The sequence below is a fragment of the Spermophilus citellus genome, assembly GCF_964194105.1.
Source record: "Spermophilus citellus genome assembly, chromosome: 11".
NCBI classification, from domain to species: Eukaryota; Metazoa; Chordata; class Mammalia; order Rodentia; family Sciuridae; genus Spermophilus; species Spermophilus citellus.
Genome location: NC_138192.1, coordinates 135,393,617 through 135,419,830, shown reverse-complemented (window position 1 = coordinate 135,419,830; position 26,214 = coordinate 135,393,617). Strand labels below are relative to the sequence as shown.

General features: G+C 65.1%; 1 protein-coding gene across 2 annotated transcripts; it reads right to left on the bottom strand.

Moving 5' to 3' along the window:
* Positions 1-565: 565 nt before the first annotated feature.
* GPC1 (glypican 1) lies at positions 566-25,853 on the bottom strand. 2 transcript variants are annotated; one of them, XM_081260463.1, is made up of 9 exons: positions 24,994-25,853; positions 6,905-7,063; positions 5,039-5,430; positions 4,235-4,400; positions 3,432-3,562; positions 3,208-3,327; positions 2,993-3,126; positions 2,529-2,725; positions 566-2,317 (listed from the first exon to the last, which is right to left on the bottom strand). In XM_081260463.1, exons 1-9 carry the CDS (start codon positions 25,157-25,159, stop codon positions 2,085-2,087), a joined length of 1,698 nt encoding a protein of 565 aa, XP_081116589.1. In that variant the 5' UTR covers positions 25,160-25,853; the 3' UTR covers positions 566-2,084. The 2 variants fall into 2 exon arrangements, with proteins under 2 accessions (XP_081116589.1, XP_081116590.1); XM_081260464.1 differs by having other exon boundaries at positions 2,550-2,725; positions 24,994-25,838.
* Positions 25,854-26,214: the final 361 nt, after the last annotated feature.

Below are 26,214 nucleotides of genomic sequence, written 5' to 3'. Positions count from 1 at the left end.
ACCAGGCAGGCTGCGGTGCTCACATAAAGTGCCCTGTTGGTGGCATGTGCTGGAGAGTGGTGCTTCTTTTGAGTGCCTCTGTGGTGGCTTCTCAGCCAAGGAGCCAGGGCCAGGGGACCCACAGGAACAGGGCACCCCCCAAGCAGGGGTGGGCGGGCAGCTACAGCCTTCAGGACTACACAGGACCCCATGCCTGGGGAGCAAGGGACAGACTGAACCATCAGAACACCCCACTGGCCAGTGAGGCCACCTGGCAGGAACTGGGACCTGCTAAGGGTTAGAGGACTGCATGGCACACCCAGAAGGGGTGGGCAGAGGTGGAAGGTGGGTGGGGCCTGCCTAGATCATCCGGAGCCCAGTTCTGGCCTCTCCTACCCACACCCCACAAAGGGTGCTCAGCCAAGGACGGGGGTCTGGCCAGGGCCTGGCAATGCAGTGGCCCATGGCAGTACGGGGGGCCCCCCTCCCAGCAGAGCCTGACCCATGTCCTGCCGTGCACGCACGGGCACCAGCTCACGCGCGCTCTGCTGGGTGGCACGAGGCAGGCTCAGAGCAGCACGTGAGGCTTTGTCCTGTGTGGGTCTCCAGCCTTTTATTCATACCAGGACTCGACACATGTGACCTGGCGACCTGCTGGCACTGAGTGACCAGGGGCCTCATGAGGAAGGACACAGCAGGCTGGGCCACTGCCCTGACCAGTGGCTGCTCAGGGTTGCCCCTTCCAGAGAAGCATGTGGGGTAGTGCGGGTGTCACCCCTGGCCATCACGGGCAGTGTCAATGCTGCCTCCCAGGACTGGGTCCTCTGTCCCAAGGCTGGGGTCTGCTCCAGCCACCTCAGCCTGCATGGCACTTACGGGGCTCTTACAGGGCAGGGGTCCCAAGGGCCTGACCCAACACGTCCAAGGACCAGCTTGAGTCTCCCACCCTGTGCCAAGGGGCTGGACCAGCACTCAAAGCCTCCCCCACCGTGCAGGTGGGAAGACCCCCCGGCCTAGCAGCAGAGATCACAGAAGCACTGAGTGACCTTCTCAAGGCCCGTGTGGGTCGGAACGGCTGTCCCTGGCTGTGGCAACTCGGTGTCCGCCCCTGTCGTCCTTCGCCATGCAGGGGCCCCTCTTATAGGACGCCAGTCCCTGCTCCAGGGCTGGCTGGCTTCTGGGCCCGATGCCCTCAGTGAGCTGGGCATACTCAGTCCAGGGCCACTGAAGGGCCCCAGGGTCCAAGCTGGGCTCCAGGAGGACTGAGGTGCAGGTCTCGGGGCAGGGAAAGAAGTGTTTGAATGTGCAGGTGCCGGAGAAGCCCTCGACGGTCAGGCTATGCCTGCCCCTGCTGCCCTGGCCTGCAGCCCCAGGGCCATCCTGTCTGGGTGGGGTGGGGTAGGAATGGCTGGCTACTCCCCAGAAGTGGGGTTCCTCTTGCAGACCTGGCCGCAGAAGGCCTGCGTATGTGAGCACACGAGGGGCAGGCCCTCTGCTTCCCTGGGTGGTGGGGGCAGCACCCCACCTACAAGCAAAAGGTCAACACAGCAGAGCCGGGGTATGGCTGTGCTGGCACGGCCCCAAGGGTGGACTGCGTCCACTGGGACTCTGAGGCGACACAGGGAGGGTGGGCCCTGGCTTCAGAGCCCCACGGGTGGGAGGTATCATGCATAAGCTCAGAGGCCCTGCCAGAGCATGGTCGGGGCCCCCGACACCCTGGGGGTGCAGAGGGGTGGGCCTTGCTGATGTGGAGCCAGGGAGGTCCAGCAGAGTCCCCGGCAGAAGGCAGCGAGGAAGGCACAGGCTCGCTCGAGGTCTCCAGCGGGACGTTGCTAAGGGTCACCTCCTCCAGGGGCTTTGGGAGGGGTGGGGGGGGTATGGGCAGCCAGAGATGTCCCTGAGGTCCCTGAAATACATGGCTTTTGGGGACACTGGCCCCCAGCTGACCTGAGGACCTGGCAGGTGAGGCCCCACGCACCCTGCCTAGCACACAGAGCCACTGTCCCCTCGTCCTGCCCCGGGCCTCTGCAGGCCAAGGGGAATTAAATATCCTGTTTTGCGTTTTGGCAAAGTCTGTCCTGGGCCTCGTCCCTGGGCTGTGGCAGTTACCGCCACCGGGGCCTGGCTGCCGCGAGAACCAGGAGGAGGAGCAGGAGCAGGAGCCGGGCACGGGGCTGGGGGCGGCCAGCGGCCGAGGTCTTCTGCCCCTCTCGCTCGGACAGGCCGGGGAGTGCGTGGGTCAAGGATGTGCGGAAGCTGGAGCTTTTCTTGCTGACCCTCCGGCCGCAGATGTCGTCAGGGCAGCCACCACCGCTGCCTGAGCCACTGCCGTCATCACCTGGGGAGGAGAGGGGACTCCAGCAGCCGTCCCTACCCAGAGACCCCGTGTCCAGGGACCCGATGGCTCTCTGTGAGGCCCAGGTTCAGTGCTACTGGCCCTCCTGGGTTTGCCGGGCCTCAGCCGCTGCAGGGACACAGGCGTGGTGTCCCTGCCCAGCAGCAGACCCTCACAGCCCTCGGGACCCCTGGTTCTCAGTGCCCAGCCCCACCGTCAGGGCCGGGACCCTCACTGGCATCCTGGAAGTCCACGTCACTGCCACTGTAGGCCCCACGCAGCCGGTTGGTCATGATCTTCAGCTGCATGATCTGCTGCCGGATGGTCATGTCTGGCTTGGTGATGTCCACCTCCACCTCGGGGTTGTTGATCTGGTTGGCCAGGCCGTCACCCATCACTTCGGGTAGGTACCTGGGGCAGATCAGGCAAAGCCCCTGTCACTGCATCTGGCAAAGGGGCCCGTGCCAGCAGAACACGCTCCTACTGCCCCCCCCCAGGCCCAAGACCCCCAGCTGGAGGCACCCAGCGGCCCTCCAGGGGCCAGTGGCAGCCACACAGCCGTAGTGAGGGGTCTCTACCCTCAAGTGTCTGGGCAAAGGCATGCCCCCGCCCCCAGCCCCGCTTCCTGTGTACTGCTGCAAGCCACATGCAGGACATGGCCAGTGAGGCAGTACCCACCGGCCCTTGGCCATCCCGTTCCAGCAACGGTCGTCACTGGCAGAGCTCATGGCCATCTTCTCACTGCACAGCGTCCCTGGGAGGCTGATCCAGAAGTCCTGTATGTCTCGGAGCTGGGCCTTGGCCTCGGAGACCTGCCAGGCAGCAGTCAGGTCACTGGGAAGCCTGCAGCCACCCTGCCCTCCCCACACTCAGGGCAGGGGAGGGCCACTCACCAGCTTCTCCAGCGTGCCTGTCGGGGGCTTCTCCTGCAAGGTCAGCTTGCCCCGGTGCCGCTTCTCCTCAGGCCCAGGGCCCTGGGGGTTGACCCTGGGGTTCCCGCAGCCCTGGATGACCTATAGACACCACAGAGGTCCTGGAGGCCAGCAGGGACTCTCGGGCCCAGGTGGGCCACAGCAGCAACCACCCCCCCCATGCTCTTGGTTGCTCCTGCCCGAACCTTGGCTGTCAGTGTGTCCTTGTTGTCCTGGAGGGCGCTGATGGCCTCTGCTAGCCACATGTGCACACTGCCGATGACGCTCTCTGCTCCCGACGGGCCCCAGAACTTGTCAGTGACGAGTACCATGGAGTCTGGACAGATGTTGACCCACACAGACACGCCAGGCAGGGGTCAGTGCAGGTCCACAGCAGGGCTCCAGGTGCTTGCTCCCCGTGGGGGCCCAGCACTCAGCAGGCACACACCCACAGCCCACCCTTGGGCCCACCTCATCCACACGCGCCCACCTGTGCAGGCCGTGTGCACCGAGAGCTTACACGTTGGGTCAGTTTCTGTCTCACATCATGTCACTGGCGTCAGCACGTACGCGTGGGCACTGCGTGGGATGCCCACGGTGTGGGCACCTTTCCCACCCACTGGACGCCCGCCTTGCTCTTGCAGGCTGACGTGTGTGGGTGTGTGTGCTGACTCACATGCCAGCAGATGGACATGGGCCTCCTGGGTCGCCCACCGACGGCAGCACGTGGGAGTACAGACACCCGTGACAGCACACGTACCTGCCGGCCTGTGTGTGTGCCAGCTCCCACATGTCAGAGCCTGGACGTAGCTCATGCATGTGCTGGAGGCTGCTCAGTGGGGCAGGGCAAGGAACTACGATCCCACAGTGTTCCCCCAGGTCACACACCGATCGGAACACTCAACCCCACACTCCCACCCAGATCTGGCCCTGGGTCTCCCGACTGAGCAGGGACCACCTGCCTTCCAGGTCCACAGGGGAGAGCTCCCCAGGCCAGGCAGGGGCTCACCTAGAAGGTTCCTCCATTCGGCGTCCAGGTCTGCCTGGTTGGCCAGGCAGCCCTTCAGCACGTTTCGGCAATAGTCGGGGCAGGGCCGGGCACCAGGGACCCCCAGGCAGTGAGCACAGTAGACCAGCTTCATGACGGCTCGAGAGCACTCGGGGCCCAGGGGCACCTGGGGAGCAAAGGCTACCTGAGTACACCCGGCCGACGAGGTGCGCTGCAGCCATGACCAAGTCCCGGCGGGCTCTGCATGGACTCAGAGGTGACCCCAGCTCTGCCTGACACACGGGGGACCTTGCCTAGCCAGCTTGGGCATGCAGGGCAGACAGGTCCCGGAAGGTGTCAGGATGGTCACCACTCCCAGCACACCATCGTCACCGACCCTGGGTGGGACGCAGAAAGCCCTACCACACAGAGCCACCCGAGGCTCAGCGGTGGGGTGACACGCTAAGGACCCTGGCTGGAGTCGGGGCAGCTCACGTCCAGGGCTGCATGGGCGTAGCAGGCAGCCTCTGCCCTTCCAGGGGGGCCTGGCTAGGCCTCAGAGCCCCACCTGTGTCAGCCGTCCGAGTGTGTCGGACCCCCAGTGGATCCCGAGCCCCCAGCCAGGCCCAGCCTCAGCCCCAGGCCTCCGGCCCTTCCCCTTCTGCCCAGGGCGCAGCCTGGCCCAAGACAGGACTGGGCAGCAAGTGGGCTGGCCAGGGCCCTTGGCCCAGAGTGGAGCTCACGTCTGGGGACACAGCTGACAGGGCAGAGCTGACAGGGGCCGAGTCTGGGGCAGGTCATGGGGACATTTAGCAACGTGTGTACCTGGGCCACCTTCCGGACCACGTCGCTGGCCACGCCCAGACCCTGCACGAAGGAGCGTGCCGCCACGAAGGCCCGCGTGGCCCGCAGGCGCAGCTCCCGCGGGGACTCCCCAAAGGGCCGCAGCGCCTCGGCCTGCTTGCCCAGGCAGTCCAGGTAGTCGTCGGGCAGCAGCAGCTGGGGGTGCAGCTGTCTGAAGAGGCGCTCCAGCAGGCGGGCCCAGAACTCGGCCAGCGTTTCCTCCAGGTGCAGGTTGGCTCCGCGGTAGTAGAGGCGCAGCTCGGCGTACAGGTCCCGGAAGGCCCGGGCATTCTGCGTGTACAGCCCCCCGAAGGCATCCGGGAAGGCCTCCTGCAGCGCACGCTCCGACTCGTTCAGCAGGCTCTGGAAGTGACCTGCACACAGCGCGGGGCGGCCTTCAGAGGTCCTGCTCTCTGTCCATCCACCCGAATACCCTGGCAGCCCATGGGGACAAGAGGGCCCAGCGGGGAGACACTGCCCGTGTGGTCATCAGAGCCAGATGCCAGGCTGCAGAGGCTGGTTGGGCCCCACAGGCCCCATGTGCCTCCGATGGACACATCCTGGCAGGGTGGGGGCACAGGTACCAGCATGTACTGCAGACCCCCCAGTTTGGGGAAATGCCCTTGTACCCCATGTGCCCAGGATGGGGCCTGGAGAGTCCCTGTTCTCTCTAGAAGTAGAACTTAAGGTCTGTAACTGCTCAGACCCCAGAAGCCTTAGCTCTGAGTGTCATGATCCAGCACAGAGATCAGGCTGCAGGCGGGGTCCACATTGCCACCAATGAGTTGAGCCCTGTCTGTCCCCCACTCGGGCCCCACCTAAGGGCAGCCCTCTTCTGATAGCAATACCCAAGTCCCAGCTCCAAGGTGCTCATTCTGCCTCCCTCCTCCTGCCAGATCCCCTGGCTCAGACCCTGCATGAAGGAGCGTGCCGCCAACCCAGGGCATTCTGCTGTGGATGGGGTTCAGTAGTGGAGGTGCAGGAAGGCCAAGAGGGAGACCCGCAGGGCCTCCAGGGGATGTCCCTGCCCGCGCCCCTCTTCTCTCGGCTGAGGCTCACTGCCCTATTCCCTGTCCTGTCCTTCCTGCTCCACCTCTGCTTGGTGTCCCTCATGGAGACCCTGATGGCCCCAGCTCAGCTCATAGTTTACTTCCTGGGGGACACTCCCAATCCCTGCTGCAAGAGCCCAGTTGGGGCCATCATGTCACACCGCCTTGGTTATTCAGGGCCGCTGCCCTCTGCTCAGATACAGCAAGGGGCCCAGTGGGGGGCCGAGGAAGGAACGATGGCAACACTGCAGCTGACCACCTCCCAAGGCCCACGGAGGGCCCTTCCTCAGGCCCCCAGCTTCTCCTGCTCCTGGTAATGAAGGGCCAAGGGGCAGCTTGCTGGGCAGGCAGCACTCTGCAGCCATGCCCCACCTCCAGTCCCAGCCTTGTGCTGAGCTCCTTGGCCTTGGGGAGAAACGCCTGGGGTACCCCGTCTCCCAAGGGGTGCCGTGGAAGGAGGTGGTGAGATGGGGCACAGGGCTGACCCACTGCAGGAGCTCAGGGGAGCTCTGCTGGGGACAAGGAGCCATCCTGAGAGGACGGATGGAAAGGACAGCCCTTGTTACCAGAGGTACTACACCCTGCACATCACAGGTGGACAGAGCTATGCAGGTGACTCTGGGGCTCACACGTCCCCCACTCAGGCCCCACCTGAGGGCAGCCCTCTTCTGATAGCAATACCCAAGTCCCAGCGCTGAGGTGCTCATTCTGCCTCCCTCCTCCTGCCAGATCCCCTGGCTCAGGCCCTGCATGAAGGAGCATGCCACCAACCCTAGACTGTCCCCAGCCCTAGACTCACCGTCAATGCCATGCAGCTGGGTGGCCAGTGTGGCCTGCAGGGCCCAGCTGCTGTCGCGAAGTGCCATCTCCAGCTCTGTGCGGCTGCGGTTGGCCAGGTTCTCCTCCATCTCGCTGGTGCAGCAGGTGTAGCCTTGGGGGCAGATCCGCAAGTGCTCCCCTGTGGGGAAGGGTGGCGTGAGGGCGAGAAGGGGCTGAGGCTGCCCAGGGCTCTCCTGGACAGGATGGCAGACCAGAACTTGTGGAGTGCCCCGTGAGGCAGACACCCCACAGCACCTGGGTGCAGGCTGTGGAGGAGACGGACGGCGGCCCTGACAGGGCCCTCTGGGTACCCGGTACCCTGCTCGGCTGGGCGTCAGCTTCCAGCAGCACCAACGGGACGGTGCCACACAGCATGACCGCCAACCGCCCGGGGGACGAGGGCAGGCTTTGGCCCCACAGAGCCCACGGTGCGCGTGCGGCTGTTTAATACCAGGGACAAGTGCGTGGCCCCAGGATCCAGTTTTAAAGGACCCTGCTGTATAGACCAGGACCAAGGTTCCTGGTCTCGTGAGGAGACCGAGCTGCTCAGACTGACCGGGCTCAGGCCCACACCCACAGGGCCACTCTGTTCCAGGGGCCCCTGGGCCTGTCCACCAGGCCACACTACCACCTGGTGGGGCTCCCCTGGTGCCCTCCTGGGTCACGGTGCAGGGGGGGCCAGTGGGAATGGGGAGCACCCACCAGGCAGCGGAGGAGTGCTGGAGGGTGGCTGGGGCCAGCCTTATGTGGCTTGGACCCTGGCGGAGTGGGGTCATGGGAAGACATGGGAGGAACAGGCCAACCTCTGCGTGCAGGAGGGAGTGGGGAGGGGTCTGGGGACCCAAGTTCCAGGGTGGGAAGCTCACAGCTGCCCGTCCCTTAGTAGGCAGAGGGCATCAAGGTGACCCAGAGGGGGCACGGGAAGGTGCAGCTCTGCTGGGAGGTGGGCCCAGAGGTCTGCCGACCGGGACCTGAGCCTCGGGTGTGGACAGAGAGGTCCACTAGCCTCTAGCCAGCCACAAGAGGGCTCAGGCCACCTGCAGGGCCTGGGGCCGCTGCCTCCCCCCCAAGCCAGCTGGGGCTGGAGAGTCGGGCGTCTGCAGTCAGGCTGAATTCACCCTGCAGAGCCCTGGCGTCAGGCGCACACGGCACAGGGCTTTTCGGCACCCAGAAGGGCGGGCACCCAGGGGAAGCTGAAAGCGGAGGGAACCAGACCGTCTGGGCTCCTGCTGTGGCCTCTGTCCTGGGCCCAGCATGGACACGAGCTGCAGGTGCCAGGCTGCCTGGTAGGGGCAGAGGGGCCAGGAGAGCCCACCTGGGGTGTGGACAGACGGCTCCCCCTTCAGCACAGCTGGAGCCTCAGCGCCCCCTAGGGAGCCTCCACCTCACAGCCAAGAGCTCAGAGAGGGGGAGCAAGGCTGGCAGGACAAGAGGAGAAGTGGGGTCCTTGTTCAGGGACACCCCCGGTTCAAGCAGGTCTCAAGAGAAAGGGGGCGATTGTAGGTGGGTGTTTCAGAGGAGGCTGGGCGGGAAGAAGCACGTGCTGACCACGAGCGCAGGGCTGCTCCCAGGCCCCCACCCTGTGCCCCCTGCCTGACACCCTCCTTCACCCCACCTGGGTGCCTGCTCCTTGAAGGGGCCACGTCCCAGGACACGGCATGCCACCAAGCTCCCAGCTGAGGAGGGACAGGACTGATGGGCAGACAGGGCCAGAGCTAGGTGCCCACTCTGGCCACACCCTGCTAAGCCAGAGGCCTGCTGGAGGGACAGGGGTCTGAGCTGCTGCCAGGCCTTTCAGGCGGGGGCCTGTGGGAGCCTGTTGGGGCCCCAGGTCCACCCTGTCAGAGCCTGGTGGACAGGGCCCCCGTCCCCTTCCAGCTCAGGTGGGAAGGCCCCTCCGTGGGAAGGATGAGGCACAGAATCCCGTCAGCACCCAGTGCCGCCCTCCACTCTTGCAGTCTTACCGACCCTGACTCAGCGGGGCCCTGCGCCTTCCCGACTCAGTCTGCAGAAACCGCAGCTGTGCCACACCCATGGCCATGGCTGTCTGGGCTCGGCAGACAAGGGACACCGCCATGGGACTGTGTGAGGACGGGTCGTTTACATGAGGGGCCGGTCTTGAGCCCCACTGCCTCAGCTGGGCAAGGATGTCCCCCCTCCACAGGAGGGGTGGGGAGCGCACCTGGGGGAGTCCACCCTGAGGGCTGGGCCGTGCCTCGGGCAGGAGGCTGCAGGTGTCAGCAGGGGCCTTAAGTCTATACCCTGGGCTCAGCTGTACCAGGGCACCCGGGCCAGCTGCTAGGCATGTGCTGCAGGGAGGCAGGCCAGCACCTTCAGGCTGGGCCAAGACAGGTCATCGGCCCAAGGACTGGGGCTGCCAGGAGGAAACCACACTACTGTGCTCTTCCTCCTGAATGCTGGGGTCCCAGTGGACCCCATCCCACCCCACCTGCAGCCAGGAGGAGGTGGATGCAGAGGTGAGGCCAGGCCACTGGCGCCCAAGAGCACTGGTGCTCCTCCACCCCGCACAGGTTCTGGGAGGGTCTCCTCAGCATGGCTGGCTGGCCATCGGGAGCAGGGCCCTCCCTGTAGCCTCCTCTGCAGCCCTGGCCCTGGCCGGCCACCTCGCCCAGCCGGCCCGGTGACCTGCGATGTTCCGGCCGCCCTAGCACAGCCCCCGTCCCTCCCTCCCTCCTCGGACAACACGGGAGTGAAGACACGGAGCCAGAGCCTGGGCGCCGGCCTGAGGGCCCCGGGCAGGCTGGGCCAGGCCACCCCTGAGGCCCGCTGTGCAGAAGGCTTCCGTCCTGCTGAGCCCTGGCCCAGCCAGCCCCTGACCTGGGGGCGAATCTGGATATCTGTCCCCGAGGCAGCCCTGAACCTTCAGGAACACAAGCTGTGGCAGTGGGGGCAGCTGTCTGGAGAGGGCTGGGTGCCAGCCTGGATGACAGTGACCTGTGTCCGACTTGTCTGGCCAAGTCTCCACCCGCTTCTCTCAACTCAGCCCTGAAGTGTGTGCGTGCGTGTCTGCTTCCCCACCGCCTGGCCGTCCCCACCGCCTGGCCGTCCCCACCGCCTGGCCGTCAGGCTGAAGAGTGAGTCCGCAGAAGCCCTCCTTCCCAGACCCAGGAGCCATCCCCCCGAAGACCCCTCCCTCTGTACAGGTCAAGCTCTCACGCTGCCTCCTGCTGGGCCGAAACCTGTCCCTTGATTTTTTTTCTTTCTTGATCCCTTGGCTGAATCTGTTCTACCCCATTCTTCTAGAACTTTCTCTCCCTCGTCTTTGGGATACCTCCCTTTTCTGATACTCCCAGGTTTTTGGTTTTCTTGGGGGGTGGGGTATTATTCATGGCAGGTTTGTTTCCACCTGTCTCTTTAGACTCAAAGTCTGGTTCCTGATTCCCAGACACCCCGGCTACCCTCTGGTTCTCTTCCCTCCATATTCAGACCACATGGGGTCACCCCAGGCTGCTTCTCGGCAAGACCCTTACCAGCCGCGGCTTAGACACTTCCTAGGCCAGACCCTGCTGCCCCGGCGGCTCCAACCCTGTGTCTCTGGGCATGAGCAGCCCACCCATGGTCCTTGCGGTCAGCACACGCTGTAGCCAAGACTGCCATCCGACAGGGTCGCCATCTGATGCCGGACACAGCCTCATTTGTCCTGGTCTACGTGGGCAGCTGCCTGTGACGGCACCCTGGAGCCCTCCCAAGGAGACTGCAGAGAGATGGCGCCTGGCCAAGCCCTTTCCTCCCGAAGCTTCCACATGGGTGTGCAGACAGGAAGCTGAGACCCCCAGGCGCTTGGCACTCACAGATCAGGGTGGACAGCTCCAGGCACCATGGACACCAACACATGCCAAGGGAGAGGAGCAGACCCCCCTCCCCCAAGCTCTGGATCTGCACAGTGGCCTTCTGCCATACTGACCGGGGAAGGAGGCTCTCCCCAGCAAAAGTCCTCTTCCCAAGCCTGCAGGTGCCCACTTTGCCCCTGGACTCCATCCAAAGGATTTTCCTGCGTGCAACAGCCTGCCCCTGCCAGGAGTGGGAGCACTAGACAAATGGCCAGGTTTCCTGGGGGAACCTCTTTACTGTGTTCGCCCCTGTTCCCCAAGAAGCCTGCACCTCTGGCCTGCTCCTGTGGGGGTCCTACCTGAGCACCGGCTGTCTGACCACGAAGGCACCATCGAGAGACAGACAAATTGGTACCTCCACCCCTCACAAATGGCTTCAACAGCACCCCTCAATCCCTGTCTGCACCCCCAAACGTGCTTGGCTTCCCTCCCGGACAATCTCACGATCCAAAGCCCCCGCCCCTATTTCACCCAATGTCAGCATCACCAAGGAGCCCCTCCGCTGGGCAGCGCCTCCATCACCGAGGGGAGTCCACAGCTGACACCTCTGCGTTCGGTGGGAGTGTTCGCTCCCAGCCCTGGGGGCTCCAGGCACCCGCCACTGCCTGCAGGGGCGACTAGGGCCAGGCTGCCCCGCGAGGAACAAAGGCTCCGAGACACCAGGGGCTGTCACCGCCGCCGCCATCGCCCTCGGACCGGACCGAGGAGCCGGAGGAGCAGGTACAGGGTCTGGAACTGCAGCCGCGAGCGCTCGGGTGCAGCGGGGAGGGGGCGCTGGTGCAGTGGGCGCGGCCGGCGTGCGCCGGGAGGGGCGGCGGTGCGGGGGCTGCGGCAGAGCGGGGCGGGAGGGCGCCGGGATTGGCGGGGAAGGGGCTTGCCGCAGTGGGTGCGGCAGGCACCGGGAGGGGGCTCCCGGGCTGCGACAGGCGGAGGGGGATGGGCTCGGCGGACGAGGAAGGGGGGCTCGCGGCAGGAGGGGGCTGCGGCAGGAAGGGTGCGAGGAAGGATGGGGGCGGGGTGTGACCGCGAGGGAGACGGGTCCAGGGTGAACCTGGGAGCCGACCGCCAGCAGCAGAGGGGGTGGGTGGCCGGGTGCCGCGAGGCTGGGGAGGCTGATGGAGGGGACCCGGAGGCCAGCGACCGCGCTCCTGATGGAGAGGGATGAGGATGGACGGGGCTGAAGATGGGATTGAGGCGGTAGTGACAGGGACAGCGGGTGCGGGTGAGGATGGCCAGGAGGAGGAGTGGAGATGAGTGGCGGCTGGGATGGGGATGGCGGCGGGCGCCTCGGGGCCGAGGCTCGGAACCCCCTTCCGGCAGCGGCGGCTCCAGCTCTGTCGTCCCCAGAAGCTGCGGTGGTGTCCAGGCGGCGCGGGGCTCCGGGTGAGGCCGCGTGGGGCCTAGAGGGGCCCGGCCGGGGAACCGCGGAGCAGCCGGACGGGCTCGCTGGAAGGACCTGGGGGACACGGGCCGGCGGGCGCGGACACTGGAGACGCGGTGGCCACCGCAGCCAGGGGCAGCGCCGCAGCAGCACTGGCGCGCACGGCGGAGGGCGGCTCCTGGCGCGGGGACGCGCCTCTTCCCGCAGCCCGCCCGCTGCGTCGGCGCCGCCCCAGTCTCCCTGGAAACCGGCCGCCCCGGGCCCTCCCGCCCAGCGCTGCCGCGCCCCCGCCAGGTGCTCCGGGGAGCCAGGCGCCTCCAGGGAGGGGAGGGGTGGGATCAGGTATCTATGCTGGATGGTGAGTGGCAGCTGACCACAGGACAGAGTTCTGCTGCTGCTCAAGCAGATCCCCAGTGCTGTCACCTAGGTACCCTACAGCCTCCACCGGCCCCAGCCCCAGGACACCTGGACCTCCCTCCATAATCACCTGCTCCCCATATCCGCATCTGCTTTTCCTCAAAACTACCAGACCCCACATCCGCCAGGTCACCCTCCCACCTGTAGGTTTATGCTGTAGCTGTCCGCTGCGGGACACCACCCCGGGGGCGGCTCCCGGTCTCCCCCAGCTGGGGAGAACACCCCTGCCCCAGCGTCTACCCGTCCCGGTGCCTTCCCAGCCTGGCAGTCTGACCTGGAGACACAGAAACCTGTGAGCAGGTGTAGCTATTGAGCAAGGTCCCCTGCCAAGGCTGGACACACACCTAAGACCCCCTAAGATCCTCTGAGCTCCTGCTACCTGCACAGGATACCCCTGGTCAGGCCACTCTGCCAGGAAGCACCAGGTCTGGCATGGCCCAACTGGATGCCACCAGGTCCCCCAGCAGGCCACCTCAGCTGCCAGTTGTCTCAGTGTCCATGGGATGAGGCCAGCCCCAAGTGTCCTGGGCAGCCCACTCACAGGCCAAGTTCAGCCCTGGTCTCTCCTCCCCGCCAAGCAGCCTGGGGGCGCTCCCTTGGGGCCTGTCCAGTAGCCAAGCAGGGGCAGGGTAGGGGTTCAGGTGTGGGGGAGCAAGAGTGGCCACACTGCAGAGCTCTGGGGTAGAGCTTGCCTCCCCGACCCCTGCCGGGACACAGGGCAGCTGAGGAGGCCTGCACATGGACAGATCCTGCTCCCTCTGCTGTGTCCACACTGGACACTCTGGAGCTGCATTAGGGGACACAGTGTGGGCCTGACGTCTGCCCTGTGGGTGCTGAAAGGCCACAGCCATGTGCACAGACGGGGCTGAGTCAGAGCCCAGAGCAGGTGCAGGTGAAAGGCTGGGGCAGGGGCTGGGCCACTCCCCACCTGGCCTCCAGGACCCTACAGCTGTCCAGCCACCCCTCCCCCACAGCCTTGACCTGTTCCCCCCCTCCCCTTCCTTCCCCCTGGGCTGGCTCACCAGTCCTTCCTGGGTCCCTCTGCCAGGGGAAGCTCACTTCCTTCCTCTGGCTTCTGTCCAGCCCTGGCGGGACCTGGTGCTGAGCACTTGTGTACTCCCCGTGTGGGCACTGGGGGACGAGGCCCCTCCACACACGCAGACCCCCCCTTCCCCTCAAGCAGGTGCCCCTCACAGGTCCCTCGCAGCCTGTGGTGTGGGGAGCTGGGAACTGCGAGGGGAGGTCCCCAGGCCCCACCAAGAGGCACTCTGCACATCCTCGTCAACCATGAGGTGTGTCAAGGTGTGCCCAAAGCCACTGTAGGAGTGGCCCAGCCACACAGCCCCTCTCCCTCCCGGGTTCCATCCGGGGAATTCCTAAGCAGGCAGGCGAGGGGAAGCAGGAGCAGACATGCCAGAGCTGCAGAGGCCTGGGCCGTCTCCGGGCCCAGGGCGGTGGCCGCCCAGGCAGGCAGGTGTGTGGGCTCCTGAGCGCAGCCCGGCCCCACCCTGCAGGCACAACTAGGGAAGGGTGGCTGATCACAGCCCTGGCACCAGTGAGACCTCTGAATTTGAGATGAACATGAATAATGTTTTAGCGTCAGAATTGATAGCAGGGACCTGGACAGACACCTGAACACCAGGGCACAGCACTGGAAAGGAAGGACCAAGAGGTGGAAAGAGCCGCCACTCAGCCCTTGAGTGGATGAACAAACTGCAGATCCACAGAATGGAATACTATTCAGCCCTGAAAGGAGGGAATCCTGACGCTCACTGTATCATGGATGGACCTCAAGGACAGTATGATGGTGGACAAGCACTGGATGTCTCCACTCACACAAGGCCCCCAGAGCACACGGCAGATGGCGGCTGTAGGGACCTGGCCAGGGGAACCAGGACCTGTGTTTAACGGGCAGCATCAGCTTTACGAGTCATCTGTATGGTGGTGACACCGCACAGCTCGTGAATGTACTTCATGCCATTGCGCTGAGCTCAAAACCAGGCCAGGTGGCCAGCCTCCCGGGGTGGACATCTTACCTCGGGGAGAGCAGGCAACCCTCAGTCACCTCAGAACACTTGGGACCCAAGAGTTACATTCGTGGGCCTGCTCACACTGAAAACTGTCCCTGATTTGGAATTAAAATGTCTGGGACCTGTCATGCTGCAGAATGAGTCACACCCATCTCCACTTAATGGACTATCCTGTGTCTACCTGTCCTGTGGGGTGCGGGCAGGCCCTTCCTGGAATCATGAGCCCCACACTGTGCAGACACACCTCTGTGGCTCCTGGCCTGGTCCTCACACCCTGCGGAGGCTGCTGGAAGCAGAGTTGACCGGGGAGCCCGGCTCCCTCACCTCAGCCTGCCCACAGGCAGGTAGGACCCAGGCACAGACAGGCCCAGGCACAGTGTCCCGTGGTGGCTGCGTGGTCACCGTCTCCGGGCTGATGCTGATCCCCAGGAGTGAGTGCCAGGCTTGGCCAGGGCTGGGGCCCAGCACTGCCGTGTGGAGATGAGACCTCCCTTGTAAAACCAGGGTCCAGTGGGCCTCACTGGGGGCCAGGTAGCTGCCCTCAAGGGCCCGCACTGTCGCTGCTGGCCAGAACAGCTCACCTGAAGCACCCTCAGGTGGGACCTCAAGGACATGCGGGGTGCCCACCCAGTGGCTCCCCAAGGTTGCAGGAGCCCCCACCAGGAAGGGCCCTCCCCAGGAGCACAAGGGCTGCCTGGCCCACTCCCTCAGGGGTGGGACCTGGCCTCTGGGGGCTCTGGGGGTCCTGGGAGCAGGTGGGAGCGTGGGGCTGTTCCCTCCCCACGCCTCGGCTCAGGGCTTGCACATGGATGTCCCCACGGAGGCAGGAGGCACGCCAGCACCCGGACATTGGATCTGTGGTGCAGCTGGGCAGAGGGGGCCCTATGGCTCAGGGAGGCCCATCCAGCCCCAGAGGACAGCTGAGAGGAGGGAACAGCCCGTCCCCACATGGGGTCAGAGGCAGCACACAGAGGTGGCCGGGCCTTGCCACCCAGCCAGGAGAGGCCGATCAGAACAAGGCACTGCCGTCCAGAAGGCCAGGCCCCACGGCACTGTCTCCTGTCCCTTCCTGCCCTGCGCTCCCTTCCTGACCAGCCCCACCCTCCACACTGGCCCGAGAGGGTCTGCTGCACATGTCCCCAATCCACTGTGCCCAGGGACAGGGGTGAGTACCACTCCGAAGGGCCCTGGCAGTCAGTCCCCCTGCAAAACAAACAGTAGTGTCGACAATTCGTGTTAGGGTGACCCAGGTGACTTCCAGGAATCAGCAGTGTGGTGACAGTGGCCAGGATCTCCCAGACTCCTAGCTCCTCAGCCTGGCCAGATGCACACTGGCCCCACCGTCCCTACATGGACGAGACAGGACTTGGAAAAAGAACAGGCCTCCTCCAACCGCTCTCCCCTCCCTTCCCCATGGCTCCTCTTATGTCCTCTCAGCAACGTGCCACCCATATGACACACAACAGGCGCAGAGAGGTTCAGTAATCTGCCCAAGGTCACTCAGCAAATGAGTTCAGAGCTGGCACTGGAGTCCAGGCAGGCAAGCTGGACCAGTAGATTGGGCTTTGGATTCCTTTGAGGATCCTCTCCTTGCTAGGATGATGGCCACCAAGAACAGGCACTATCTTTAAGAGAGAAGCCCTTAGCCAAGGATGTGGCTTTATCCTGGTAGGCCTTTATCCTCGGATCCCAGAGTCAGTGTGCTGACATGGACAAGCACCAACCACTGGCCCACAGCCACGAGCCTGGCCTTCTCCAGCCTGGCCACTCCTCTGGGCAGCCACCAGGTCCTCCTTCCTGACAGCACACTCTGTCCATCCTGCCTCGCAGACAGAGGCTGTGGGGGAGGAACAGATGTGGGGATCCCCCGGGCCCACACTGACACAGAGTGCACTTCTGGTCTTCTGGCCACCACGCCCTCAGCCCCTGCCTGCCCAGTGCCAAGTCTGGCCTTCTCACTGGCCCCACCTCTGTTGCTCTGTGTCCAGTGAAGCCCACCCCTTCCAGGACAGCCCCAGGGATGGATGCGTGCTGAGGGCTTCAGGCCCCCTGAGGGTGGACGTCCTTCCTCCTCTCTGCAGTGTGGCCTCAGAGCAGGCCACAGGGGGCTGCTCAGCCTCCTGCTCCAGCCTCCCACTGGCCTGCCCCAGCCTCTCCTGCTCCTCGGCCCATGAGAGTGTGGGAGAATCCTGTCCTCCTCGTCCCGACCCCACGGCTCCTCGTGTTCCCCAGAACGTGCCAAGTCCACCCTGCGGCCCACCACTCTGAGAGCATGTGCGCCAGGCTCCGGGGAGGCAGGTGCACAGCAGCCCGTGGGCAGAGACCCACTCAGGCAGCCCTGGGGCTGGGCCCTTCCTCTGTACTGGAGAGGTGGCCGGGCAGGACAGTGGCTGGGCTGCGTCTGGGGTCTGGCCTGACCTCAGGCAGGCTCCTTCCTGCCCAGCTGGAGGGTTTGTGTCACGAGGTGGGTGTGTGACTGTGAGCCCAGCACAGGCACTGAGGTTCACTCCCTTCCTTTTGCTTTTAAAGGACGTGAGCAACACTGGCCACTGTCTAAGCAAGGACACTCACAAAACCCTCCGCTGCTCCGCGGTCCTGGTGCTGACTGCCGGGCGCCAGGGAGCGCCTTCTCGGTGGCTTCACCTCAGCACCAAGAACAGCGCTCGGCACACAGTAGGAGCTCAGGTACCCTCGAGGCATCTGCATACAGCAGGTGCTCAGGAGGGAACCTTGGGTGCTTCAGAGGCCTGTGCCTCTCCATGAGAGGAGCACACCCCTTGCTCAGCCCCACACTGGGCTACGCAGGCTGGCCTCCCCGCTCGCAGCCCAGCACAGCTTGACCTCTGTACCTGGGCCTGTGCCCTCTGGTGAGGGCTGCAGAGGCGACTAGCTTCAATGCTGTGGTGGTCGGCCACAGTGACATCACCTTTCGTACTGTCGGTTGAGTCCCAGGCCCAGGAACACCAAGGTGCCCCTCAGTTAGTGGTCAGTCCTTCTCAGCCACCTTTGTCATCTCTGAATTCTGTCTCCGACCCTGAGCTGTGCCCAGGTTAGTGACCACCTGCTTATCCACCTGACCCTCATCAAGCCTCCGAGTCCCTCTCCTGAGCCCACCATGCGACAGAGGCCTAGAGCCTGCCGTGCCTACCACCCAGATGTCAGAGGCCCTTGGGCAGCACTTCCTGGTGGGGAGTGGCTCCAGGGGGACCTGTGCAGGGTGTCTGACCAGGTGCCCTATGCCCAGAACCCCCACCACTAGAGGGGTCAGCACCAACTGGGGGTGCCTCTCTGCAAGGGAGGGTACCTGACATAGGCCCAGGGCCCGCTGTGCCCAGCTCTGCCAGCTGAGTGGTGCTGGGCTCCTCTGCCTTAGAAAGCCCTGGTCCAGCACAGATGTGTGAGCTCCTGAGCCAACCCTGGCAGCAAGTGGCATCATCTGCTCCCCAGGGCTTGGCGGACAGTCACAGGTATCCTGGGGGCCAACAGCGTCAGGGGCACTCATGGCCCAGACACCTGAGGACAAACTGGCACGTCACACATGGCTCACCACAGGGACAGTTCAGACACCCAGGATGCACCAGACCCAGGACGGGCAGACGGGCACCCACAGGCCACAATGTGCGACAGCTCAGACAGCTGCCCTTGTGTCTCGGGGACATGGTCCAATATTGTCCACCAGGAGGGTGGAGCCAAGCCCAAGGCCTTGGTGTCCCCAGGAGCGAGACCTGTGCCCACACCCTTCGTCCCAGGGCAGTCCCCAGGGCTGTGGGCAAGACTGAGGGTACAGAGGTGCCCAGGCCACCCAACCACAGCTCTAGCTAGATGTTCGGGGCTGCAGGGGCACAAGGCTGGAGGCCCGTGCCTCCCAGTATGTCCAGCTCGCCCGTGTCCCCCCTGATGAGGCAGGACAGCAGGGCTCAGTTATCTGGTGACCACTAGAAGGGCCAGCTCAGACCTTTGGAGGTCCACCTAGGTGTGGCTGGCTGGGGGTCGGCTAGCCTGGCCTTCTGTGTTCTGACCCGCTGGCCGGCCATCCTGCCTGTGTCGCCCATGGCCTCCCTGGCTGGCGTACTCTCTGCCCAGCTGCAGGGCTGGCAAGGCAGAGCCCATGGGCTGAGCCTGGGGGCCGCCGCTCTCTGCTTTGGCCTTCCCCACCCTGCACCGGCCTCCTGCAGGGTCCTGGCTTTCTGACTGCTTCTACCCTGGCCTGGCCTGTGGTGGGCTCTCTGTGCTGGCTCTCCTTCCCCAGGAGCTCAGAGCCACTGCTCCTCTGGGAGCCTCTGGGGGCTGAGGGCAGGCCAGGCGGCCCAGGAGCAGCAATATGGAGGCCCTGGGGACTGCCCTTCAGAACCCAGGGAGCATTCCCACGAGTGAGCAGCGGGCCTCCTGGCCAGTCCGCCTCAGGACAGCACGCCACCCACACGCCCTGGGCTTCTTTCTGCTGCGCACCACACAGACTCCCCGGAAAGTCCAGTGAGGGCTGAGCAGGTGGCTGGCTTGAAGGCTCTCCCCCACTGTCACCGCTGCGTCCCAGGGCTCACGCCCTGGGGTTTCAGACCGCTCCTCAGCGCCCGCCCCTGCTGGCTCTGGGCCATGCCGGTCAGCAGGCCCAGCTCGGGTCACTGGGGGAGCACCACCAGGCCAGGACTTGAGCAAGAGGGCGACCTGACCCTGACAGGGAAGCCCAGGCCCACTGAGGAAGGGGGCTGGGGCCAGGCCTCCCGGTCGGCAGGGACCAGCTGTGCCCCAGACTACTGTGGGTGTGCAGGACAAGGAGCAGGCAGGGAGGGGCCACCTCCCCACACTGTCACCAGGGCCTTGGTGTCAGAGACCAGCAGAGGCCGGGCCCTGTCCTCAGGTGGCCACAGTCGTGAACACCCAGAGCCCAGAGTCTCTAGCGAGATGGAGGCGGGCTCAGCACCCTCCTCACGGGGAGCTGAATGGCACCTCAGGACCCAGAATAGGCCCGGGTTAGGGACAGGGTCCTTGCAGATGTAACTGGTTAGGATGAGATCATCCTGGACCCTGACCCAAGGGGACTGATGGCCTCATATGAGGGGACACCTGGAGACAGATGTGTGTGGGGAGGAGCCTGTGAGGAGGAAGGTAGGTTGACCAGCCAAGGTGCCAGCCAAGCAGGAGCTGGGCGGAGGGGAATCACCCACCGACCCCGGGCTCCCAGATGTCCAGCCTGCAAAGCTGGGAGACCACGAGGCTGCAGTTCACTGGCTGTCCAGCTCGGTCATGGCAGCCCCGGGGAGCCAGCCTCCAAGGCCAGCCCCTGCCTGGCACGCCAGGGGCGCTCAGAATATCCCCACCCTGCAGGGCACTGAGGCCTGCCCAGAGTGTCTGAGAGGCCAGGGACACTGCTGAGGATGAGGTCCTGAGGGACGAGGAGTTGGGTGTGTGCCCGCAGAGGGCACCAGAGGACGACTTAGAGGGACAGTATGTGTGCCAGGATGGTGAGCAGCCAGGAGCCACGGGGAGGGATACTGACCCACAGGGGACACTGAGGCTGGCCTGGCCCCAGGGCTCCTAAGCCCACCCAGGAAGCCCTGCTGTCGCCGTGCCCTCGCCCGCAGCTCTCCGGCACAGGCACTGAGGATGGCCAGGAGGTGGGAGGCCCGGGCCTGCTCTCTGGGGATCAGGGCGGCCCCCCCCCAGCCCGGCTGCCCTATGCTCCACTCAGGACGTGGCATTCCCCTGCACCGTGCCTCAGTACCCCACACAGACTTCAAGCAGCTCTGGCACCTGCCCAGGCCTGTCTGGCTGCCGTGGGCACCAGGGGAGGCGCTGGGCTCGGGGCAGGGGTCCCAGCCTGGGCCCCTCATGGAACAGGGCTCTGCCCAGGACGGGCGGCTTGGGGTCCGTACCAGGAGACACTGGGCCAGGCTAGGACTGGGTACAGGAATCCCTCTGGCCCCTCCCTGGGCCTGAAAGGGTCCTGAGTCCTGACCTGAGGTCACTCGGAGCCAGGCTTTGGGGGGAACAGTGGCAGCCTCTCGTTGCCTAGCACACACAGCCCAGGGCACGGCAGACCTGACGCCCTGGGCCCGGAGCCAGCCTGTCTTCTGTAGCGTCCTCACCAGTGCCCGCCGCAGCTGTGGGCACCATGGTCCAAACAGGTGTGCTCACACACCCACTGACCCCTCCTCCTGGCTCTGTGCCCTGGGTCCCTCCAGGCAGGCCTGTGACCACAGACCTGCACTGTCCCTAGTTAGCATCAGCATTAGAGCCACTGTGGGGCCACAGTCCACCAGACAACCCATCTAGTTTCCCTGGCTTTGCCGCTTATGAACAGGATGTCTGTCCACCCTTCCTGGGGACCTTGCCCATTTGGGGCAGCTGGTATCTCCCTGATTGGGACCTGTTGGGGGAGTCTCCTTGGGCTGGCCAGCAGTACAGCTGGGTCATCCTCTGGGCACACCCTGGTGCTCAGAAGTGGCCCTCCTGGCTGGGGCTGGAGGGGCTGGTCCAAAACAGCTAAAGAGCTGGTCTCCACCTGAAGGCTGGCAGGAGCCAGGCAGGATGGCGGGTGTCTGTCCAAACAAGTTCCAAATCCCAAGTGGTGGCACCCAAGGTGGGCTGAGTGGGGAGGCAGCCAGGTGTCTCCAGGGCCCAGGCTGCCAAAGCCCACTTCAGGCCTCCAGGCTCAACGGCTTCTAGAAAACACGGAGCCAGGGACAGGGCAGGCTGAGCTGCTTTACTGGGCATCGGTTAGTGCCAAAGGCCTTGGGGTTAATCAGCCTGAGCCCCAAGAAAGTTACGTGGCTTCTTGGGGCCTTGATTCCCTCATGTGTGAAATGGGTCTGTACAGGCCCTCTCTACAACATGATGACCAGACAGTGTCCAGAAGACAAGCATGGTGAGTGCTGTCAGCTTCTGGACACTGCTACCCGAGAGGGCTTGCACCGGCCTCCTCAGGCCTCTGGGGTGAGTGGGGACAGGGCCTGAGGCTGCCTGCTCCTCTCCTGGCAACCTTGGGACAATTGTGGCTGTTCGCATTCTCATGAGTGATGAGAAGAGACCCAGGAGGCTGAGCAGAGGGCCCCACTTGGGGGGACAGGCAGCCTGTCCTGTGCAGGTGACCCTATTGAATGGCAGTTCCCTGGTGCCCCAAAGCCTGGTCCTCAGGCTGGGCCCAATGAACAGCTTCTTGTGGCAGAGCGGAAACTCAGGACTACCTTGGAGACCCCTGCTGAGCCACATGGTGGCTTCTGTGCCTGGAAAGGACAGGGCACAGAGAACCTTCTAATCTGGGGAGGGGCAATGGGCCAGGTAGCTTGAGTGGCACCCTCAGCTCAACTAAGGAGCAGATGTGGGTGGCTTCTGGGACTAGCCAGAACCACCTCTCTGGAACATGGGATCCTCCCCTCAAAATCTGTGCTGCCATCCTGGCTCTGGCTGCACGGTCCATTCCTGCTGAGGGCCAGGGTGGGGTAAGGTTCCTGTGCAGGCCCAGGGCTGGGGGAGCCCCTCAAGCTGGCAGGCAGGTGGCCATCCCAGAGCAGGGGAGGCACAGGACGGCTGCAAGCCCCTCTGACCTCCAATCCCGATACTGGACCTCTGGGCCCACCCTCCTCTGCCAACAAGGCTGCATGCGCTCCAAGTCACCCTCCACCCACCCTACCCACCCTAGCACGGATCCAGCCCAAAGGGGTCTTCTGAGAACCCACTTAGGGCCAGCAGCCAGGTACCACTCAGTGGTGACAACAGAGAACCAGACAGTGGCAGTCCCTGCCCCCAGGGACCCCAGTGAATGAGCAGACACAGGACAAGCCACAGAGACGGGAGGCTGGGCAGGTGCTCAGGGAACACCTGTGGCCCGAGACAACCTGCCAGCACAGGTAGAGACCCTGCTGGCCGCAGCCGTGATTCAGCAGGGTTGGCCAGCTCCACCCTCTGTGCAGCACCCGGGCACAGAGGGCTGCCTGCTGCAGTGGCCTTGGCTCGGCTGCCACCCCAAGTTTCCTCACAGGCAGCTGTGGTCATCACCGCCTGGCCAGGCTGTCCAGCAAAGTACACCATACCTCCCACAGAGCCCAGTTCCTCACAGTGTCCCCTTCTCAGCTGGGAGGCCACTGATGGGCATGGGCTGCTCTCCTCCTTCTAACCTTGGGGAGGTGTTGGGTGCCCCTCCAAAGGCTGGGCCACCTGAGCCCAGTGGGAACACCAGCAGGCCTCCGGCTTCAGGCCCACATCCTCTGACGAGAGACCTCTTCCCGAGTAAGGCGCTGGCCCCCAAGATCCAGGGCACCCGGGAGGACCTGCCACCAGGAGCCACCAGAGGGCGCCCAGTCCTAGGAGGCTGAGCCTGGTTGCACAGAGCAGGAGGGGATGTGGGCTTGGCTGTCCCTAGGACTGCCACTCCCCTGGGAGGTCACCCTGTTCCCCTCACATGGCACATACAGTCTCTCCACTGTCCTGTGCCTGGCGGAGTGCTCTCATCTTTTGGGGACCGTAGCAAGGTACAGTCATGGAGCTTCTGGGCAGAGCGGCAGGCCCTCAGAGGTAAACCAGCAGGGAGGAGACAAAAAGCCCAAAGCCCACCCCATCTTACATGCCCCAGGAGGATGCACTTGAACCCAGAGCGGGTTCCAGCCCATGGCCAGTGTGACCCTGGAGACAGCGCAGGCAGCCACATGTCCAGGCTGAGGGACAGCACCCATCACAGACATCAGGCAATTGCTCTGCATCCCTGACCCACTGCTCCCCATCCCTGGGCAGCCACATCCAGGTCACTCCACCCCACCTCTCTGCCCTTGGCAGCTGCCCACTCTGCCACTCTGTGTCTAACTTTGAACAGCAGCAAGTTCAGGAGACCCTGGGGAGGCGCCAGCTGAGGGGCATGGATGTGTTCACCAGGGCTGTGGCTCGATGGCTTCTCAGGAGAACACCCTCCAAGCCCCCAGGCTGGTGTCAGGGAGCCGCTGCTCAGCCACTGGGGGTGTGTGTGAGGGTGGTCCACAGAAAGGCCAGGATGGGAACAAGTTCCCTTGTGGGCAGAGCACTAGCCCACCTGTGCCAGGCCCCTGTGCTGCCAGGCACCCAGGTGTGCCACCTCTCAGACAAACAGAACCAGAGAGGTACAGGAGGCAGACTTCATGATGACAGGCACTGTCTCCAGGAGGGGCACAGGAAGCCTGTCCTGGGGACTGGGAGGGGCCCTGTCAACAGAGTCAGGCTGAGGGGAGGGCTGTGGGTTGTGCCCCTCCTGTGAGGCAGAGGTCCAGAGCCTGGCCGCCTCCGCGTGCCATCGAGGATGCTCTTATCTCTCATTCAGGATGCCATAGTGTGGTAGTTCCACAGTCCCCAGATCACTACTTGAGTTCAGCCCCTCCAGGGCACACCCTCACCCCCAGGGCCTCCAGAGGACCCTGGCCTGCTCTACCCTGGTCACTGTGCTCCAGAATGCTTCATGGACCTAGGGAGGCTCCTCGTGTTCTTTGAAGCCTGGGATCTGGGCGATCCTGAGCACAGTAGGGTCCCACAGTCCCCAGCTCACATACAATTCTGTCCGCAAGGCTCCTCCGGCCGGCAGGGAAGGGAGGGGAAGGGCAGCTGCAGGGATGAGGCCGCCGCCAGGAGGGCCGCTCTTCTTACAAAGAGATGACGAGGCCCCTGGGCGGGATCCAAGGCGCCGACCACCTGCAGCTGGGCTCGAGGCTTCGGGCGGCCCCAAGTGCCGCGAGGACCCATTCGCGGGGGCTGGGCGCCAGCGGGCACAAGTTCCTCGCAGGAATCCCTGCGAGCCAAGGCCCAGGTCGCACAGAAGCGCACAGCCGGCTCATCACTTCTCCCATCACCACTCAAGAGATGATCTGCCCCCAAAACCCACCTAGGCTGTCGCTGTTGGGGATCCGCGGGAATCCCTGGGCAGGACCCCTGACTCCCCCGGCCAGGTCCACAGTGGAGTCTAGTTTTAGATCACGGTCATCTGCGCCTGAAAGCCCCACCGCGCTGAGACCCGGCAGCGCCCAGGCAGCCCGCGTCCGCAGCTCCCGCTCGCCCCGTGGCGAGGGTGGCCGGCGCGCTGCCCCAGACTGGGACTGCCGCCCTGCCAGCACACTAGGCCGAGCAGGCTGCTCGGAAGGAGCGCTCCGTGCGGGGGGGCGGCGAGAAGAACTCGGGGAAGGGACCAAGGCGCCTGTTGGGGGTTGGGGGACGACCAGGCCAAGCCGAAGTACCGGGAGAGGACCGTGGGGGTAAAGGCGAGCGGGGGGGGGGCGCTGGGGGTCACTCGGAGCCCAGGCAGCCGAGCGCAGGCGGCGGGCTCCAGCGCCTGGGTCGCGCAGTGCGGACGAGAGGGAGGGCAGGGGGCGCAGAGGAGACCTCTGGTGCTCTGGGGTCCGGGACCCGCAGCTGGGCCCTGCGCCGCGCTCTCACTCACCCGAGATCTCCGCCTGGGGCACGTCGCTCAGGCTGAAGCCCTTGGCCCCGTAGATCTGGCGGACTTCGCTGCAGCTCCGGCTCTTGCTGGCAGGGTCCCCGCAGGCGCAAGCGACGAGCGCGGCGGCCGCGCACAGCAGCCACCAGCCTCGGGCCCGCAGATCCATGGCGGGGCCGGCGGCGCCCCCGGCCGCCCGCGCGCGCCTCTCTCGGATCCCGGCTAGCCCCGCGCAGTCCCCTCCCGGGAAGGGCAGAGCCAAGGTCCTGGCGCGCACCGCTCGCGATCCTGAGCCGGCGGGGCCGAGAAGGCGGAGACAACAAAAGCCGGCTGGGGCGCGCGGGGCGCGAGGTCCGGCCGCTTGGTCGGGCCGCCCAGAGCACGGCGGGCGAGCGCGCAGTCCCAGCTCGGCGCCTCCCCCGCCGCCGGCCCGGCCCCTCGGCGGCCGCGGAGAGGGGCGGGGCGGGGCGGGGAGCGCAGGGAGGGAGGAGGGGAGCACCCGGTGGGGCGGGGCGGGGCGCGGCACGGAGGCGCGATCCGGGCGCACGCTGCGCTCCTTGGCTCGGAGGGGACGCGCAGGCCCGTCCTGCCCGCGCAAATCTACTGATCGCTGGGGTGAAGTGGAAAGACCCAGGGAGCGCTAAGGCTGCGTCCCAGGTCCCCGAGGGCAGGCCCCGACACCCAGCGCCCAGGGCGGAGACACCACCTGTGGGGGTGGGGGCGTGGGCGGGGGGGCCGCTGAGGCAGGGCTTCCCCCGCCGGACGTGACATCACGCCCTCCACGCGCCAATCAGGGTCCTCCCCGCCCCCAGCCGAAATCAGCACCCCTCCTGCCTTCCCCATGCCTAGCTCTGCCGGGCTTCACGCACCCGGCCGAGCGCCGTGCGCGGCGGCTTCCGCAGTGCCCGTTCGCCTCTGCCGCGCTGCGCACCTCCGTCCGCCGCCGGCCTCCTCGCCTGTACGCGGTGCCAGTCCTCTCTCCCCCGTCCTCTCCAGGAGCCTTTCCTCGCCCCAGTTCACACCTGATGTTTTCTGGGGGAGGGTAGGAGCTGTTCGCGGGAAACTGGCCAAGAAACTAGCCCTCCCCAGCTCTTAAGTCTGCGTATAGGCAGTCGTTGGAGGTTGTCCGCGGTGTTTGGTCCCCTCCACGTGACTCTGGATGCTCGAGAAACAAAAGCGGTGGGACAGAGGAGGGTCTGTAGGCTTGGTGGCCGGTGGCGGCCA

Bases quoted from the DNA above. Each gene is read 5' to 3' on its own strand.
- GPC1 (XM_081260463.1), bottom strand. From the start codon at position 25,159: ATGGATCTGCGGGCCCGAGGCTGGTGGCTGCTGTGCGCGGCCGCCGCG. The intron at 3,127-3,207 runs GTGAGTGGCCCT...GCTGCCTGGCAG, and splicing joins CAGGCACGCTGGAGAAGCTG to GTCTCCGAGGCCAAGGCCCA. The intron at 2,318-2,528 runs GTGGGGCTGGGC...TCTCCTCCCCAG, and splicing joins TGAGGGTCCCGGCCCTGACG to GTGATGACGGCAGTGGCTCA.